The following is a 17,629-nucleotide window of genomic DNA, read 5'->3' on the forward strand; positions in this document are numbered from 1 at the left end:
ATGATGGATCGTCTGATATGGGGGGGGGGCAATGCCAGCTAGGGCGTAGAGGCACGGGACTGGCGTTGTCTTTATGGTGATTGGCCGGTGTTGCGTATGGGGGATAGGGTCCAGGACCTCTTTCACAGCTCTGGATGATAGTTCGCTGCTCACACAAACAAGGTCTGGGTTATATCCTCGCTTCCATCTGGCACTGTGGAAAGAATTTGGCAGTTTGGCGTCATGGATCAGGGTCAGGTGTTTCGACTCGAGCCAGGTTTTGACTTCATCTCCATCTTGATTGTTCACTTCATAGCCCCACAATGAGCTATGGGCATTGAAGTCCCCAATGCTAATGTGGTATTTCCTCTTGCATCTGTCTGGCAGTTCAGAGTGGAGGAACGGACTTTGGGGGGTTTTATACACTGATGTGACAGAGATGTTTGGGAGGGCAACTGTGATGGTTTCCATTTGCCCTTCGGTGGTGTGGGTGCAGACCTCTTCGATCGCGAGGTTTGGTCTGCTGAATACAGCTGACCCATACTGTCTGTGTCGGATCTCAGCCACCAGCTTCATTCCAGGGATGGCTGGTCGGTGTTGTGTAGCGAGTCGTGACCTCTCCCTCCTCCATCTTGCAGAGACTGAGCCACGCCCACACTTCTGGGTTTTATAGTCCCTCCACCCTCCCACCAGAAGGGGTGTGGCCTTCATGGTGTGAATGACAGGAGAGAGAACCTCAACATTTTTTAAACACTAATAACTCTTTTATTTTTCATCAATGGGAAAAATCCTCGGTACCTGATAAGTGGAGGGGGTTTCTGAGTAAGATGGCAAAAAATCACAGCCGTACGTGGTGGCGTTTTACCTAAAATCAATATAAAGCGCAAACACGAAGTGGTCAAGATTAGACTTTTAATTATATGGAAGGCAAGGCAACTTTAATTAGGCAAGGCAACTTTAATTAGCCAAGGCAACTTTAATTAGCCAAAGGCAACTTTAATTAGGCAACACAGCTTTAGCATTTCCAAACCAAAGGCAACACAGTTTTAGCAATTCCAAACTATATTTTCAAACCAATGGCAGGTCCTTAAAATCAAGGGGTCTGACAGGTCAGTAAAATCACTCACAGTTTAGTAGACATGTGTTCAGTGTTATTCACAGCTCAGATTGAGAGACATGACCCTCTTGCTCCCCCATCTTGCAGAGACTGACTGAGGCACTCAATACTTCCGGGTTTTGTAATCCTTCCGGAAGGGACATGGCCTTTAGGAGACAGAATCTCAACATTTTTAAAGCACTAACAACTCTTTTATTTTTCATCAATGGGACTCCGAGTAAGATGGCCAAAAATTACAGCCGTAAGTGGCAGTGATTTTTCTAAAATCAATATACAGAACAGGAAGTGGTCAAGATCAGACTTTTATGAATATATAAGATAGATAGATATAGATATTAATGATTTAGACGAGGGAATTAAATGTGACATCTCCAAGATTGCGGACGACACAAAGCTGGGTTGCAGTGTGCGCTGCGATAAGGATGCTATGAGGCTGCAGGGTTGGGTGAGTGGGCAGATGCATGGTAGATTCAGTATAATGTGAATAAATGTGAGGTTATCCACTTTGGTGGCAAGAACAAGAAGGCAAATTATTATCTGAATAGTGTCAGATTAGGAAAAGGGGAGGTGCAACAAGACCTGGGTGTGCTTGTGCCAGTGCTTCCACACCTCAAAAAAACAATGTCTTTAAATAGAATCCCAAATTTCCTGGAATTTGATGGTATTTCCTGAAATTTTCAAAAATGCATCCTGCGTGCCATTTGTTGTTTTTTTTTCCCATGGGCACACGTCAACAACTGGAAGAACAAGGCAAAACAGATCTATGTAACTGCACCATATTTATTTGCTTCTGTTACTCCCTTGTACAGTGTTATGCAAAGCAGCTTTCGTTGCCTCCAACACCTTTCCTTGTCTTCGTTTTTTCAACCTGCTCTCATGTGTCAGTCTCTGCTCTCTCTCCCTCCCACTCTCTCCCTCCCTCTCTCTCTCTCTCCCCCTTTCCCTCCCACTCTCCCTCCCTCTCTCTCCCCCTTTCCCTCCCTCCGTCTCTTCGTCCCTCCCTCTCCTTCTCTCCGCTTTCTTTCCCTCCCTCCCCCTCACCCTTCCTTTTTTCCCTCCCTCCCTTATTCCCTCCGTCCTTCCCTCCCCCCTCCCTCTCCCTCTCCCTCTCTAACTCTCGGCCCCTTGAGCCCATCCACCGTTCTGTAAAATCATGGTCAATCCCAATAACTGCAATTCTACCGCCCACTGGTAACTTTTCACCACTAGGCTTATCCAGAATTCTACCACTGCCTGAAAAATAACCAAAGGCTCAACTTCCACTGAGGCACTCAACACTTCCAAAGACTCATTGTTATACGAGAATTTTCCCAAACAGTCTGTGACCCATAGCACTGTGGCCATAGTGCTATGTTTTAAAGGCCATAGCATTGTTGAAACTACAGGCCAAACAACTCATCATACCAGTTTCAATACACCATACTTGCTGTGGACCACCCACAGCACATTTTCATTAGACTGAACTGATATTGAATCAAGGGAAGTCTTAAGAGAAAAAAGGAAAAACAAATGTAACTAAACCACCAAAATATCCAGCTGCATAAACAGAACATGCAAGGATAGACATAGACCATGCCAGTTAAAATTGGATTTTTAACCCTGATTGATCTTTAATCAATATTCCAAACTTCATGCTGAGTGCTGTCCACCGTCACATGTTGGATAAAACATCGCTAGATACGAGAAAACGGTGGGAACAATACTTTTCGAGTGAAGTAAATCAACACTAATAGATACAAGCTACATTTATTTGTCACATGTGTCAGTTGGCACAGTGAAATGTGATCACCATACAGCCATACAATAAAATAAAGAACACAACACACAATAGAGTTCAACAGAAAACATCCCCACACAACAGAATCAAGTTTCCAGCTGTGAGGGAAGGCACCAAAGTCAGTCATCTTCCTCTGATGTTCACCCGTGGTCGGGGCCTCCGGAGCCCTCCGCAGTCGCCGCTACGGGCAGCCCGCCGTTCAGGCCCTCTCGCCGAGATGTTGGGAGCTCCGACGTCGGAAGGGGAGGCCAACCTCAGCGGCTTGGACCTCCAAATCGGCCGCTTCCCACCGGATTCCGCAGCTCCCGGCGTCCCCAGGCCGCGCTGGGCAGAGATTCAACGCTGGCGGGCCTCAGCAAAGGGCCCCAGGGATTCCGCGATATCGGTCAGCGCCCCCCGCGCGTGGGAGCTCCGCGAACCACAGCCTCACGATGTTGGAGCAGTGGCCCAACGCTCTCGAGCTTAAAACGGCGATCTAGGTAGGTATCGCCCACTTCGCGTTGAATCCAGTACCACACCGACGCTGCCAAAGCTCTGGTCCAGTCCTCGGTCTCCAGTAGGAAAGGCCGCTCTGATCCTGTGGTAGATCGCGAGGTGGGGGGGGGGGGGGGGGGGGCGAGGACGCGACTCAGAGAAATAATCGCATCCTCGCCAGGAAGCGACTGGGAAGCGGTTTCCCCCTTACCCCTCCAAGTAGAGTAGAGGTAACCAATTTAGGTAATATTTGACAAGACTTCCAACATCAAATAGATTAAACAATAATGATTATTTATTAATAATGTTTTAGCTACTAAAATCTGCTTTGCTATGTTTTGTATGTAGAATTCTCTTTCTAGCAGATATAGGTGAGAGCGCTTAGCTCCTCAAGTCAATATACATGTTATCCTGAGTAAAAACATTACCTGAACTACAGTATGAAGTTGTTTGTTATCCAGGTATTTTAACAGAAATTCCAAAGCTTTGTTATCCTTTTCCGCAAGAATGCTCAGATTCGGAACGGCAAGCTGTGCATTCTTCATCTTCATCTGAATGAGCCCATGCCTGGACATGGCAGCATCATCATTAGGAGGTTGCCCAAAATTATCCTGCAGATGTTTCAAGGCATCATCATACATTTCTGCAGAAAGAAAAGATTTGCATGTATAGTTATTTCCAGCATCTATGATAATATTTTACATCATATCAGGGCATTTATAATCATTTAGAGGGAACGATAAAGATTTTTTTGAGAATTTTAATGAAAATTTACCAATTTCTAAAGGAGTTCTCTCATAATCACTGTGTGAATACATAAAAATTAATGGAGATAGATCATGATGAAGATTGTATAGAGCGGGACATAGATCGATAGGTAATTGGGCTGAGCAATGCTGTTAGGAATTTAATCCAGGTAAGTGCAAGTAATGGAATTTGGGGAGCCAATTGTTCATAGAACATATGGAGTAAATGACAGGAACGCAGGAAACAGATGAGCCCTTCATGACGGTTTTGAGTTGGTAGATTGGGCCACATTCAAGTAGCTAACTTAGATGAATATGCCACTGCTGTCAGCAAGTGTGTGGAGGACTGCGTACCAAAGACAACAAAACGTGTGTTCCCCAACTGGACACTATGGATGAACTGTGAAGTCCACTCCTGATCCCAATCTGCAATATTCAAGTCAAACAATCACAAAAAAAATCTAACTATGACCTTTGAAGAGTCATTAAGGATGCCAAGAGGGAATTCCAAACCAGGCTTGAGTCCCAAGGCAATAACATGGATAAGCATAGATTGTGGCAATGCTTGCATGCTATATCAGGCTATAAAGCAAAGATGGGCAGTACCAATGGTAACAGTTCCTCCCCAATTAACTCAATGCATCCTTCACTGGCTTTGAGCAGATGGTCGGTGGAGGAACGTAACTTGCCTCATTAGTCTTGGATGCAATTGTGCCAATAGTAATTATGACAGACATAGGATCGGCCTTATTGAGAATGATTCTGCGGAAAGCAGTTGGGCCGGGTGGAGTTAATGGTCGGGACGAATGTGGACTAGCCAGTAGATGTATTCATGGATGTTTTTACTCTTCAAGTACTCCATTCTGAGGTCCCCACCTATGTTAATAAGACCACTGTCAACCTGGTGCAAAGGAAAAGAAAGATAGCATGCCTCAGTGGCTGCCATTCAGTCGCTCTGACATCCACCATAGGCCTAGATATAATGGACATGGAAAGGATATTTCCAGTAATGATAGTCCAGATCCGGAGAGCACAGCCTCAGAATAAAAGGACGTATCTTTAGAATGGAGACAAGGTGGAATGAAGTGGTGAATCTGTGGAAGTCATTGCTACAGCCGACTATGGAGGAAAGACATTGGGTATTTTTAAAGTGGAGGTTGATCAGCAAGGTCAAAGGTTACAGGGAGAAAGTAGGAGAATGGGGTTGAGAGGGAAAAAAAACATCAGCCATGATAGAATGGCAGATAGACTGGATGGGCCGAATGACCTAGTTCTGCACCCATGACCCAAGTGCATCAAGAAACTGGTGATGGTGCACATTACATCCAGCCTCCAAGACAGTCTTGATCCACTGCAGTTCCACTACCTTCGCAACAGGTCCGCAGCACACGCCATTTCCCTGGCCTAAATTAATCTCTGGGAAACCTAGGTAACAAGAACACCAATGTCAGATGCCTTTTTATCGACTATAGCTCCACCTTCAATATCATAATCCCATCCAAACTTATCTTCAAACTCTGGGACCGAGGAATTGGCTCTCCCCTCTACCACTAGACCCTTGACTTTCTGCTCACAGATCATAATCAGTGAGGATAGGTGATAACACTCCTCCATAATAATTCTCAACACCACTGCCTTGCAAGGCTGCGCTCTCAGTCCCCCACTATACTCTCAGTACAGTGTAACTATTTTGCCATCAAAGATAGATTTGTTGATGAAAACAATAACTCGGACATTAGGAATAAAGGACATCAAGGCACATAATGAGAGCATTTATCTCCAGAACTTAGTGGAAGAAATTTTGAAATTAAGAAAGACCAGATTCTATGCATCGTCACTGATAAGGTGCACAACCTTTTATCCGGAGTTCCGGAAACCGAAAAGCTCCGAAAACTGGACATTTTTTCCGGAATGTTGTCTGCACACCAAAGCTCGCGTGTGGCGCCTAACTTGACCCGAAACGACCCACGGTCAACCCAGTTCTGTACTACTGTAGCGGCTGCCTCCTCCCCGGAGACCGGGAAGACACTTAAACATCTGTAAATCATTGCTTAAACGTTAGTCAGTTAGTTTGGAGGGCTTTTATGTGAAGGGGGGGGGGGGGGGGGGGAAGGAGGTGAAGGGGGAAACTTTAATTCTTAGTCCCCTACCTGGTCGGAGAGGCGGGGAGTGGGCAATGCCTTACCGGGTCGCCGTGCAGTAAGCTCCGGAGCGCTGTGGCCACTGACTCCCAACATCGCGGAGCTGGGGCTGCGGGCGTCCGGCCGCGGGCGGCGCCGGTTGTAGCTCCGACCCCGACAACTCTATCCCTGGCTGCGCGGCTCTCCAAATCCAGCGCCGCCCACCCACAGCCCCAGCTCCGCGATGTTGGGAGTCAGCGGCCACAGCGCTCCAGAGCTTACCACACGGCGACCCGGTAAGGCATTGCCCGCTCCCCACTGGTATTCCAGAGCTGTGGCTGCCAACTCCCAACATCTCGGAGCTGGGGCTGCAGGCGTCCGGCCGCGAGCCGTGCTGGATTTGGAGCGCCGCGCAGCCAGGGGTAGAGTTGCTGGGTTCGGAGCTCCAACCGGCGCCGCCCGCGGCCGGACACCCGCAGCCCCAGCTTCGCGATGTTTGGAGTCGGCGGCCACAGCGCTCCGGAGCACATATATGATGGTTAATCATCTGCTTGACCTAAAACCCTTTCTAAAAGACATTGATAATCCCAGTGTCTTATTGACTAAAAGTCAATGGAGGTTGGTATCACAATTAGAAGCTCTGCTTGCTCACCCTTATGCAGTCACCAAAAAGCTGCAAGCAGAGGATTTAACTCCTGGTACATTCCTATAGGAGTGAAAACAATTAACATTTCACCTATCCAAAACTGGAGGATTAATTGCTGAAGGAATTGTATCGTCAATGAAGAAAAGAGAGGGTCAGCTAATTGAAAATCAGATCTTGTTAGCTGCTGTCCACGTGGATCCAATGAACCAAATCTTGTTGAGCGAAGACCAAATTGCTAAAGCAAAAGAGGCCCTCTGTGATGTTGCAGTTCGGATAAAAGGGCTACTACCTGAAAAGTCAGAACCACAAAATGAAGATGGGAGAACCAAATCCTTCTCATCCTCGCCAAATGATGAAGAGTCAGATTTTGCTAAATATTTAGATAAAATTGAACAGTCGAGAGCAAAGCGTTCCCGTTTAAACATGCAAAGACAGCCTTTTGATGTTAAACTAATGGAATTTAAGCAAGATTTTCTTGAGAAATATGATCGCTCATTGAAACTTACAGCACAAGAAGTCGTCCCTGCATATCCAGGAATAGTAAAATTTGCAGCTATGATAGTAACAGCCATACCACCCACTCAGGTCAGCGTGGAGAGACTGTTCTCCGCACCAAAAATAATTAAATCCGACTTAAAGGGCTTCAATGAAAGAGGATCTGGCAGGAGCAATTCTGTTCCTAAGGACAAGTTATTAATACATTTTAGGTTTGTACTTTTGTAACAAACTTAACTGCCTATGCATTTAGTTTCAATTTCTATTGCATTTGAGAATGTTTTCTTGTCATGATTTAGCCATTTAGCACATTCCTCTCTCATTAACTACCGCCCAATCTCAAACCTCCCCTTTCTTTCAAAAACCCTGGAGCGTATCTTTGCGTCACAACTTCATTCCCACCTAGATATAGATATGCCATTTATTGTCACTATACATGTACAGTGAAACTGAAAGCTGCTCGTACTCAGTGCATACATACAATTTTACACAAAAAACAAGAAACAGAAAAACAAAACAGAAGGGAGATGGGGGGGGGGGAATAGGTGCACAAATTCTACGGCGCTACATACATATATACATATATACAGATGGAAGTCCGTGTTGGGCGGTGTAGTCAGTGCATGTGTGGATTTGAATTTATGGTAGATATAATTCTCGGGAAGCAGCTATTCCTGAGTCTGTTTGTCCTGGATTTGATGCACCTATAGCGCCTTCCAGAGGGCAGCAGGTCGAACAGTCCAAACGCAGGATGGGAGCTGTCTTTGGTGATCTTCTTTGCCCTGCTAAGGCAGCGGGAGGTGTAGATGTCCATCAGGGAGGGGAGAGGGCAACCAATGATCCTCTGCGCTGTCCTGGTTACCCTCTGAAGCCTCTCCCTGTCTGCCATGGTGCAGCTGCCATACCATGCTGTAATGCAGTATGTCAGCAGGCTCTCGATGGACGAGCGGTAGAAGGTCAGCAGCAGGTTAGAGTCCAGGTTGTGCTTCCTGAGGACCCTCAGGAAGTGCAGCCGCTGCTGAGCCTTCTTGATGACCGCCGTCGTGTTGTCCGTCCAGGAGATGTCAGCAGCGATATGGACGCCGAGAAACCGGAAGGTGTTGACCCTCTCCACACACTCGCCGTTAATGTGTAGGGGGACTAAGTCGGTGCTGTGCCTCCTGAAGTCGACAATGAGCTCTTTTGTTTTCCTGGTGTTCAGAGCCAGATTGTTTTCTGAGCACCAGGTTGTCAACTTCAGGACTTCCTCTCTGTAGGCTGCCTCGTCTCCCTTTGAAATAAGTCCGACCACAGTAGTGTCGTCAGCAAATTTGACGATGCGGTTGTTGTTGTGGGCCGGACTACAGTCGTAGGTGTAGAGACAGTATAAGAGGGGGCTTAGCACACAGCCCTGTGGGGAACCGGTACTCAACCTGCGAGTGGAGGAGAGGTGGGGGCCAAGTCTCACAGTCTGGGGCCGGTTTGTGAGGAAATCCTTAATCCAGGCACATGTGACAGTGGGGAGGCCGAGAGTGACCAGTTTACCAATGAGGATGTCCGGGATGATTGTGTTAAAGGCTGAACTAAAATCCACAAAGAGCATCCGGACGTAGCTCTGCCCCTGCTCCAGATGGCTCAGCACAGAGTGGAGAGCTACGGTGATGGCGTCTTCTGTGGATCTGTTTTGGCGATAAGCGAATTGGTGGGGGTCGAAGTCTGGTGGTAGATAGTCCTTGATGTGCTGGAGGACCAATCTCTCGAAGCACTTCGTGATTACCGGAGTGAGGGCAACAGGACGGTAGTCATTAAGGCTGGTGATGGGAGACTTCTTCGGCACAGGGACGATTGTGGCTGATTTTAGGCAGGACGGAATAACTGCCTGGGCCAGGGAGAGATTGAAAATTCTGGTGAAGATGGCAGTGAGCTGGTGGGCGCACGCTTTGAGCACCTTACCAGGGACTCCATCTGGGCCGGTAGCCTTCTTGGGGTTCACTGCCAGGAGCACCCGTCTGACATCGTGTTCCCCGACAGTGAGTGGGGTAGTACAGGAGCCAGGTGAGGGGGGGAACAGGGCTGTAGCAGGTGAGTGCTGCTGTTGTGATGTTTCAAAGCGGGAGAAGAAGCAATTTAGCTTTTCTGCCAGCGGCGCACTCAGGTCTTCTGACTTTGTGGCACAGCCTCTGTAGTTGGTAATGTCTTGTATGCCCCGCCATACCTCCCGTGTATTATTGCTGGACAAGTGGGACTCTATGCTCCTCTTGTGATCCGCCTTGGCCTTTTTAATACCACTTTTCAGGTCGGCTCGAGCAGCCCTGTACAGAGCTCTGTCACCTGACCTGAAGGCAGCATCGCGGGCTCTGAGGAGTGTGCGGACCTGACTGGACATCCAGGGTTTCTGGTTTGGGAAAACCCGTATGTTTTTGTCTACAGTCACATTTCCGATGCAGAACTTGATATAGTCCAGCACCGATTCTGTGAGAGTTTCCAGGTCCTGGTGTTCGAATATGTCCCAGTTTGTCTGGGTAAAGCAGTCCTGTAGATTGGAGAGTGCATTTTCAGGCCAGGTTGTAACAGATTTTATGGTGGGCCTGGCACTGCGTCTGAGGGGGGTGTAGGCTGGAGAGAGCAGGAGGGAGAGATGATCTGACTGGCCGAGTTGGGGGATGGGGATGGCTCTATACGCGTGCTTGATATTGGTGTAAACATGATCCAGCGTGTTCACCCCTCTAGTAGAACACTTGACATGTTGGTAGAATTTCGGCAGTACAGTCTTCAAGTTGGCCTTATTAAAGTCCCCTGCGATTATGTGAACACCTTCGGGGTGGTCCCGCTGCTGTTCGTTAATGGTGTTCAGCAGGAGAGAGAGCGCCTTGTTTACATTGGCGTCAGGTGGAATATACACAGCCGTGACAATTACGACTGTTAGTTCTCTCGGTAGAAAAAAAGGCCGGCATCTTACAGACAGACATGTACTCGAGGTCAGGGGAACAATGATTGTCTATGATTGTCCCGTTGTTGCACCAATTCTCATGCACGTATATACAGAGACCCCCTCCCCTGCTCTTACCGGAGTCCATAGTCCTGTCCCCGCGGAGCAGAAAGCGACCTGCTAGCTGCATGCTAGCATCAGGTATCCCCGGGTGAAGCCAGGTTTCGGTGATGATCATAACACAGCAGTCACGAACATACCGATTCCCAGCGAGTTGCACTTCCAGGTCATCCATTTTGTGAACCAGGGATCTGGCGTTGGAGAGATACAGGCTCGGTAGAGGTGGCTTGTGTGGTCGATTCCTTAGCCTTAGCAAAGCTCCAGACCTGCGGCCTCGCTTCTGCTTCCTCTCCCTCCTCCGTCTGCGCCGCCTCCTAGACCCGACAACAATCCACGGGGACCCCGGTGGTCTTGCTATGTCGCCCGGGATGTTATACTTGCGGTGGAAGGCACCCGAAACCGCAGGCTGACGCTGTACAACGATATCCCCGATATCCACGAGGTTCTGTCGGGAGTAGCGGGTGTAGCGGGTGTTCGCAGAACCGACTGCAAAGACGTACACGGACAACACAACGTACAAAAACAACAAAAAAGAGCACCGAGTCCGGTAGCCGTGAGCCGCTGCGACCGTGCGCGCCGCCATCTTGGATGTCCTCCTTGCGTATAACCTACTTGAACCCCTCCAATCTGGCTTTCGCCCCCTCCATAGCACAGAAACTGCTCTCCTCAAAGTCCTCAATGACCTCCTCTCCTCTGCTGACACTGGTCCCCTCAACATCCTCATCCTCCTCGACCTGAGCGCAGCCTTCGATACAGTGAACCATAACATCCTGCTCACCAGACTCAAAGACCTCGGCATTGAAGGCTCTGCACTCAGCTGGCTCCGTTCCTACCTTTCCAACAGATCCCACTTCATCTCTCTCCACAACCACACCTCTGCTACAGCCACAGTCACTCAAGGCGTTCCCCAAGGCTCCGTCCTCGACCCCCTCCTCTTCATCATCTACACCCTCCCCCTTGGTCAGATACTCCGCCACTTCAACCTGGACTTCCACTGTTACGCCGATGACACCCAGATCTACCTCGGCACCAAATCCCCCCACAACCCCCCCCTCTCCAATATCAACTCCTGTTTGTCAGCTATAAAAACCTGGATGCAACATAACTTCCTCAAACTAAACAGTGATAAGACAGAATTCCTCCTCATAGGCTCCAAATCCACACTCAGCAAAATCAATAACCCCACTCTCACCATCGAAGGCACCACTGTCTCCCCATCTCCCAAGGCCCGCAACCTTGGCGTGATCTTTGATTCCACCCTCTCCCTTGAGCCTCACATCCGCCATGTCATTAAAACCTCCTTCTTTCATCTTCGCAACATCGCCAAACTCAGACCCTCTCTCACACCTCCCGCTGCTGAAAGACTCATCCATGCCTTCATCTCCTCCCGACTGGAGTATTGCAACTCACTTCTCCTTGGCATCAGCTCCACCTACATCAACCGACTCCAACTGGTCCAGTACGCAACCGCCCGACTCATCACCCACACCAAATCCTGGCATCACATCACTGCAGTTCTCAAACAACTTCACTGGCTTCCCATCTCCCACCGGATCACCTACAAAATCCTGGTCCTCACCTACAAAGCCCTCCACCATTTGCCCCCCCCCATATCTCACTGACCTCCTCTCCCCCTACCAACCCTCACGGTCCCTCAGATCCACATCAGCCGGTCTCCTCTCCATCCACAAGTCCAACCTCCGCAGTTTTGGGGACAGAGCCTTCTCCAGGGCAGCTGCCAGGCTCTGGAACTCCCTCCCCCAACTGATCCGCAATTCCGTGTCCCTCACCATCTTCCAGTCCCGCCTCAAGACCCATCTCTTCACCTCTGCCTATCCTTAGCCCCACATCCCCCTCCCTTTTCATCTGTGCATGAATTGCCTCATATTGTGTTTTGAATTGAATTCTGTCTTTAGTTTGTGTACTAGTCATGTCTCTACTATTTATTTCATTCCCCTTACATGTTTTTCCTCTACCTGCTAAATTTTTGTAAGGTGTCCTTGAGACTCTTGAAAGGCGCCCATAAATAAAATGTATTATCATTATACCTGTGGCCTTAGTTTAATACATTTTGGAGTAATACTTTAATAATTTTTATTTAATTCAATGGAATTTTACTTTTGTCATTGACCTATAAGTTTTTTTTTTAACATAATGAATTTTATATATTTTTAAAGAATAAACAATTTTAAAAAACACACAATAGCATAGCTACAACCATTGGACTAAAAACTATAAGGACATGGGCTTTAAAGGTAGCCTGATGATTCATGTAGTTCTTATGAAATGCCATTTTATTTAAAGTCATCATAGCAGATTTAGAATGATCAAACCTAGGGGTCGGGGTCGTGGAGTCGGATACACAAGAAATTAAGGAGTCGGAGTCTGAGTCAGAATCGGGTGTTTTGGGTATCGACTCCACAGCCCTGCTGTACACACACGACGGTGCGGCCAAATTAGGCTCCAACTCCTTCTGCAAGTTTGCAAATAACACCACTACGGTGGGCTGGATTACCAACACCAGTAGTTGGTGCTGGAAGGAGAGAACTTAGTAACAAGGTTTCAAGACAACAACTTTCTTTCAATGTCAGCAAAACGATGGAGCTGGTTATCAATTTCACAAAGTGTGGAGGAGCACATGTCTCAATCAGCATCAGTGGTGAAGTGGAAATGGCTGAGCACTTCAAATCCCATGGCATAAATATTACCAACCATGTTAATGTGACAGTAAACAACCAATCATGTTAATGTGACAGCCAAGATGGCACACTAATGCCTTTACCTCCACAGAAGGCAGAGGAAATTCAGCGGGTCTCCGAAGACTCTTACAACTTCTACAGATGCACCATAGAAAGCATACTGTGAGGTTGCATCACAGCTTACTTTGGGAACTCTGCAAAAGATTGTAAGAAATTGCAGGGTTTGGAATGTAGCCCAGTTCATCACACAGACCAAACTCCCCAACAATAACTGCATCTGCACTTCAGGTTGCTTTAGGAAATCAAAGACGTCCCACTCTGGTCATTCCTTCTTCTCCCTGCTCCCGTTGGGCATAAGATACAGAAGCTTGAAAGCGCGCACCACTAGACTCAGAAACAGCTTCTTCCCCTCTGCTTCTAGGCTAATGAGTTGCGCCTTAGGGTAGTTTCCCCACTACCTCATTGCGGACATTAGACTTGGTCTCAAGAATTGTTGCACTACAACGCTGAGAACTATATTCTGCACTCTATCCTTTTCTTTGTCTACACGGGAATACTTGAATGTGGCTCGATCTTACTTGTATAGTATTATCTGAATTGATTGAAAAGCATGCAAACAAAAGCTCATCACTGTACTTCGGTACACCTGGTTATTAATAAACCTTGCAAGAGTTTAGAAGATATTCTCCTGGATATTTTCTGGAGGGCCTTCATTAAAAGGAGAGAATGGACAGCTGGGGTTATTCTCCATGTAATATAAGATGCTGAGGGTGACCTCAACAAGGTTTATACCATTATGGGGGCCGTTAACTGGATCATCTGAATATTATTCCTCCAGATCGCTAGTCAAGAACTAGAGGGCGCAGGTTTAGCTGAGGGGAGAGAAATTTAAAGGTTATCTGAGAGGCACGTTTTTGGCAAAATGAATATCTGGAACAATGTGCCAGAGGTGATGGTGGAGGGAGATAATATTATAACATTTAAAAGGCATTTGAACAAGTTCTTAGATAGGAAAGTCGAAAGTGATCCAGGCCTAAGTGTGAACAAATGGGTTTCACCGAGGTACGTAACATGGCTAAGGCTTGCCCATAAAGCCCATTTCTTTACTGTCATTTTTTAATGATTCTAATTGGCTTCTTGTGAGTCTATTTAATATAAAGTGATCCCTATTATTAGCACCTGAACATATTGAAAAAAAAACGATTGTTACCTTTTGCAATCAATATATCAATGTACAGGATGTGCCAGGTTGAATTTTTGCCATTGATCAAGAGTAGAGATTGGCCAATTGCAGGTAGATTAACATCATCTTCACCGAAGATCTTTTCCTCGACATCCACCATTCCAGTCAGGGCATTAACACAATATTCATGCAGCCAACAGCAAATCAGACTTTGAGCTTCCAGCTTCAGAGATGAGATTTCTTGTATGGCCAACTTCTGATCTCTTTGCAAGGCTTCTGCAATGTCTTGAATTGCTTCCTGTTAGTTAAAGCAAAAGGATAATGGATACACTACAGGTGCACAACCGTTTATCCGGAGTTCCGGAAACCGAAAAGCTCCGAAAACCGGACATTTTTTCCAGGATGTCGTCTGCACACCAAAGCTCGCGTTTGGCGCCAAACTTGACCCGAAACGACCCACGGTCAACCCAGGTCTGTACTACTGTAGCGGCTGCCTCCTCCCCGGAGACAGTTAAACATCTGTAAATCATTGCTTAAATGTTAAACAGTTAGTTTGGAGGGCTTTTATGTGAGGGGGGGGGGGGGGGGGGGGGGGGGTGAAGGGGGAAACTTTAATTCTTAGTCCCCTACCTGGTCGGAGAGGCAGGGAGCTGGCAATGCCTTACCGGGTCGCCGTGCAGTAAGCTCCGGAGGGCTGTGGCCGCCGACTCCCAACATCGCGGAGCTGGGGCTGCGGTTGTCCGGCCGCGGGCAGCGCCGGTTGGAGCTCCGACCCCGGCAACTCTACCCCCTGGCTGCGCGGCGCCCCAAATCCAGCGCCGCGCATCAATATGATCATGGCTGATGATCCAACTCAGTATCCTGTACCTGCCTTCTCTCCATACCCCCTGATCCCTTTAGCCACAAGGGCCACATCTAACTCCCTCTTAAATATAGCCAATGAACTGGCCTCAACTACCTTCTGAGGCAGAGAATTCCACAGATTCACCACTCTCTGTGTGAAAAATATTTTCCTCATCTCGGTCCTAAAAAAATTCCCCCTTATCCTTAAACTGTGACCCATTGTTCTGGACTTCCCCAACATCGGGGACAATCTTCCTGCATCTAGCCTGTCCAACCCCTTAAGAATTTTGTAACTTTCTATAAGATCCCCCCTCAATCTTCTAAATTCTAGCGAGTACAAACCGAGTCTATCCAGGCTTTCTTCATATGAAAGTCCTGACATCCCAGGAATCAGTCTGGTGAACCTTCTTTGTACTCCCTCTATGGCAAGAATTTCTTTCCTCAGATTAGGAGACCAAAACTGTACGCAATACTCCAGGTGTGGTCTCACCAAGACCCTGTACAACTGCAGTAGAACCTCCCTGCTCCTATACTCAAATCCTTTTGTTATGAAAGCTAACATACCATTCGCCTTCTTCACTGCCTGCTGCACCTGCATGCCTACTTTTAATGACTGGTGTATCATGACACCCAGGTCTCGTTGCATCTCCCCTTTTCCTAATCGGCCGCCATTCAGATAATAGTCTACTTTCCTGTTTTTGCCACCAAAGTGGATAACCTCACATTTAGCCGCTCGAAGGTACTCAGGGCTCTCGTGGACATTTTTCAACATGTTGAAAAATCTTCACGAGTCTTCCCGAGCTTACGGTGTTTCCCGAGTACCTGCCGTTAGCGTTACGAGCCGCTAAGAGACATCCCCGAGCTCCGACGCACCCGCTACGTACATTCTACGCGCTTACCACGAGTACAGTGGGACAGGGCTTTTAGTGTTGTTACAACTTACATTTGAACATTTGTTAATGCACAAAATGTTCCCCATGTTTTGACAAAACCTAATGCTAAGCAGTGTGTTTTAACAGGATCAAAGGCTTGGTTGGAGATGGGCTTGATGACACTAAAGGAGGTCAGTAATAAAATATAGAGAAGTTTACAAAAGGAAATCCAAAGTTTAGGGGCTGAGTAGCTATAACAATGGCCTCTAATGGGGATTATTAAAATTGAAGACTAAAAATGAAACAGTGCAAACAACTTGGAGGATTGAAAGGATTGAACAGCTTGGAGGATTGGAGGAAGAGATTACTGGACAGGAAGGAACAACAACGCCACGATAGACAATATTGTTCTAATGTTTAAGAAGGACAACATAGATAATCCTGGAAATGACAGACTGGTGAGGGTTGCAGAAATGGTAAGGAAATTATTGGGGAAGTGTAGACTTAGTAGGATTGCCAGCATGGCTTTGTGTAGGGGTAATCACAAGTTTGATTGAGATTTAGTTTGAGGTGGTGACTTAGATTCTTGATGAGGGCAAGGCAGTGGATGTTATAAACATGAACTTTTGACAGCACTTGACAAGGTCCCTCATGGTAAACAGATCCAAAAGACTGTCACAAGGGATCAAAGTTTGTACGTTGGAAACAAAATTGACTCAGAAGATGGAGGGTAATGGTGGCGGGCGTTTTTCTAAAATGAAGTTTGTGACTAGTAGTGTTCCTCAAGGATCAGTGCTGGGATTTCTGTTATGATATTCATAAGTTTGCAGCCAACACAAAAGTTGGGAAAGTTGCAAAACGATATAGGACAGATTTATTGGAAATTTGGACAGAGAAATGACAGATGGAATTTAATCTAGACAAATGTGAGGTGACCCATTTAGGAAGGTCAAATGCAAGAGCAAAATATACAGTAAATGGCACGGCCCTTAGCAGCACTGTTATCTGAGAGGTATCTCTTGGTGCAAGTCTATAGCTAACTGAAAGTGGAAACAATACAGGTGGATACAATGGTAAAAGTGGCGTACAGCACGTTTGTCTTCATCGGTCAGGGATGGAGTATCAAAAGTCAGGAAGTCATGTTGCAGCTGTATAAACATTGGGGGCAAGGCCACACTTGGAACATTTTGAGAAGATATGGGGACAAGAGTGCACAAAAGTGGTCCACTGGGACTTTGTACGGATTAAAGTTTTTTAGCTATTAGAGTCTGGTGATAAGAGTTTATTTAGCTACAAGCTATGGATTTATGAAAGGGAAATCATGCTTGACCAATCTTCTGGAATTTTTTGTGGATGTGACAAGTAAAATGGATGCAGGGGTGCCAGTGGATGTAGTGAAATTCTTACTTGCAGAAGCACAACAGAAATAGTAAACATATGAAATATATAAAATAACAGACAATAAATGGACAATAACAGTGCAAGTTCAAAAATAATGTCCATGTAGTTCAGATTCAGATTCAGATTCAATTTTAATTGTCATGTCAGTGTACAGTACAGAGACAACGAAATGCAATGCGAAGTTCGGAGTCTATTTGGAGGGTGTAGTGTTTAATAGCCTGATATTAGGAGGGTGTAGTGTTTAATAGT

General features: G+C 46.8%; 1 protein-coding gene across 1 annotated transcript in view; it reads right to left on the reverse strand.

Moving 5' to 3' along the window:
* The window catches only part of LOC129711760 (tetratricopeptide repeat protein 34-like), a 113,501-nt gene that overhangs the window by 35,102 nt on the left and 60,770 nt on the right, over nt 1-17,629 (reverse strand). Inside the window, exons 5-6 of the mRNA XM_055659690.1 lie at nt 14,292-14,562; nt 3,776-3,990 (exon numbers count right to left, since the gene is read on the reverse strand). Of these exons, the coding sequence (XP_055515665.1) occupies nt 3,776-3,990; nt 14,292-14,562 (486 nt within the window). The remainder of the gene's footprint in view (nt 1-3,775; nt 3,991-14,291; nt 14,563-17,629) is intronic.

Source organism: Leucoraja erinacea, chromosome 30 (genome assembly GCF_028641065.1).
Source record: "Leucoraja erinacea ecotype New England chromosome 30, Leri_hhj_1, whole genome shotgun sequence".
Lineage (NCBI taxonomy): Eukaryota > Metazoa > Chordata > Chondrichthyes > Rajiformes > Rajidae > Leucoraja > Leucoraja erinaceus.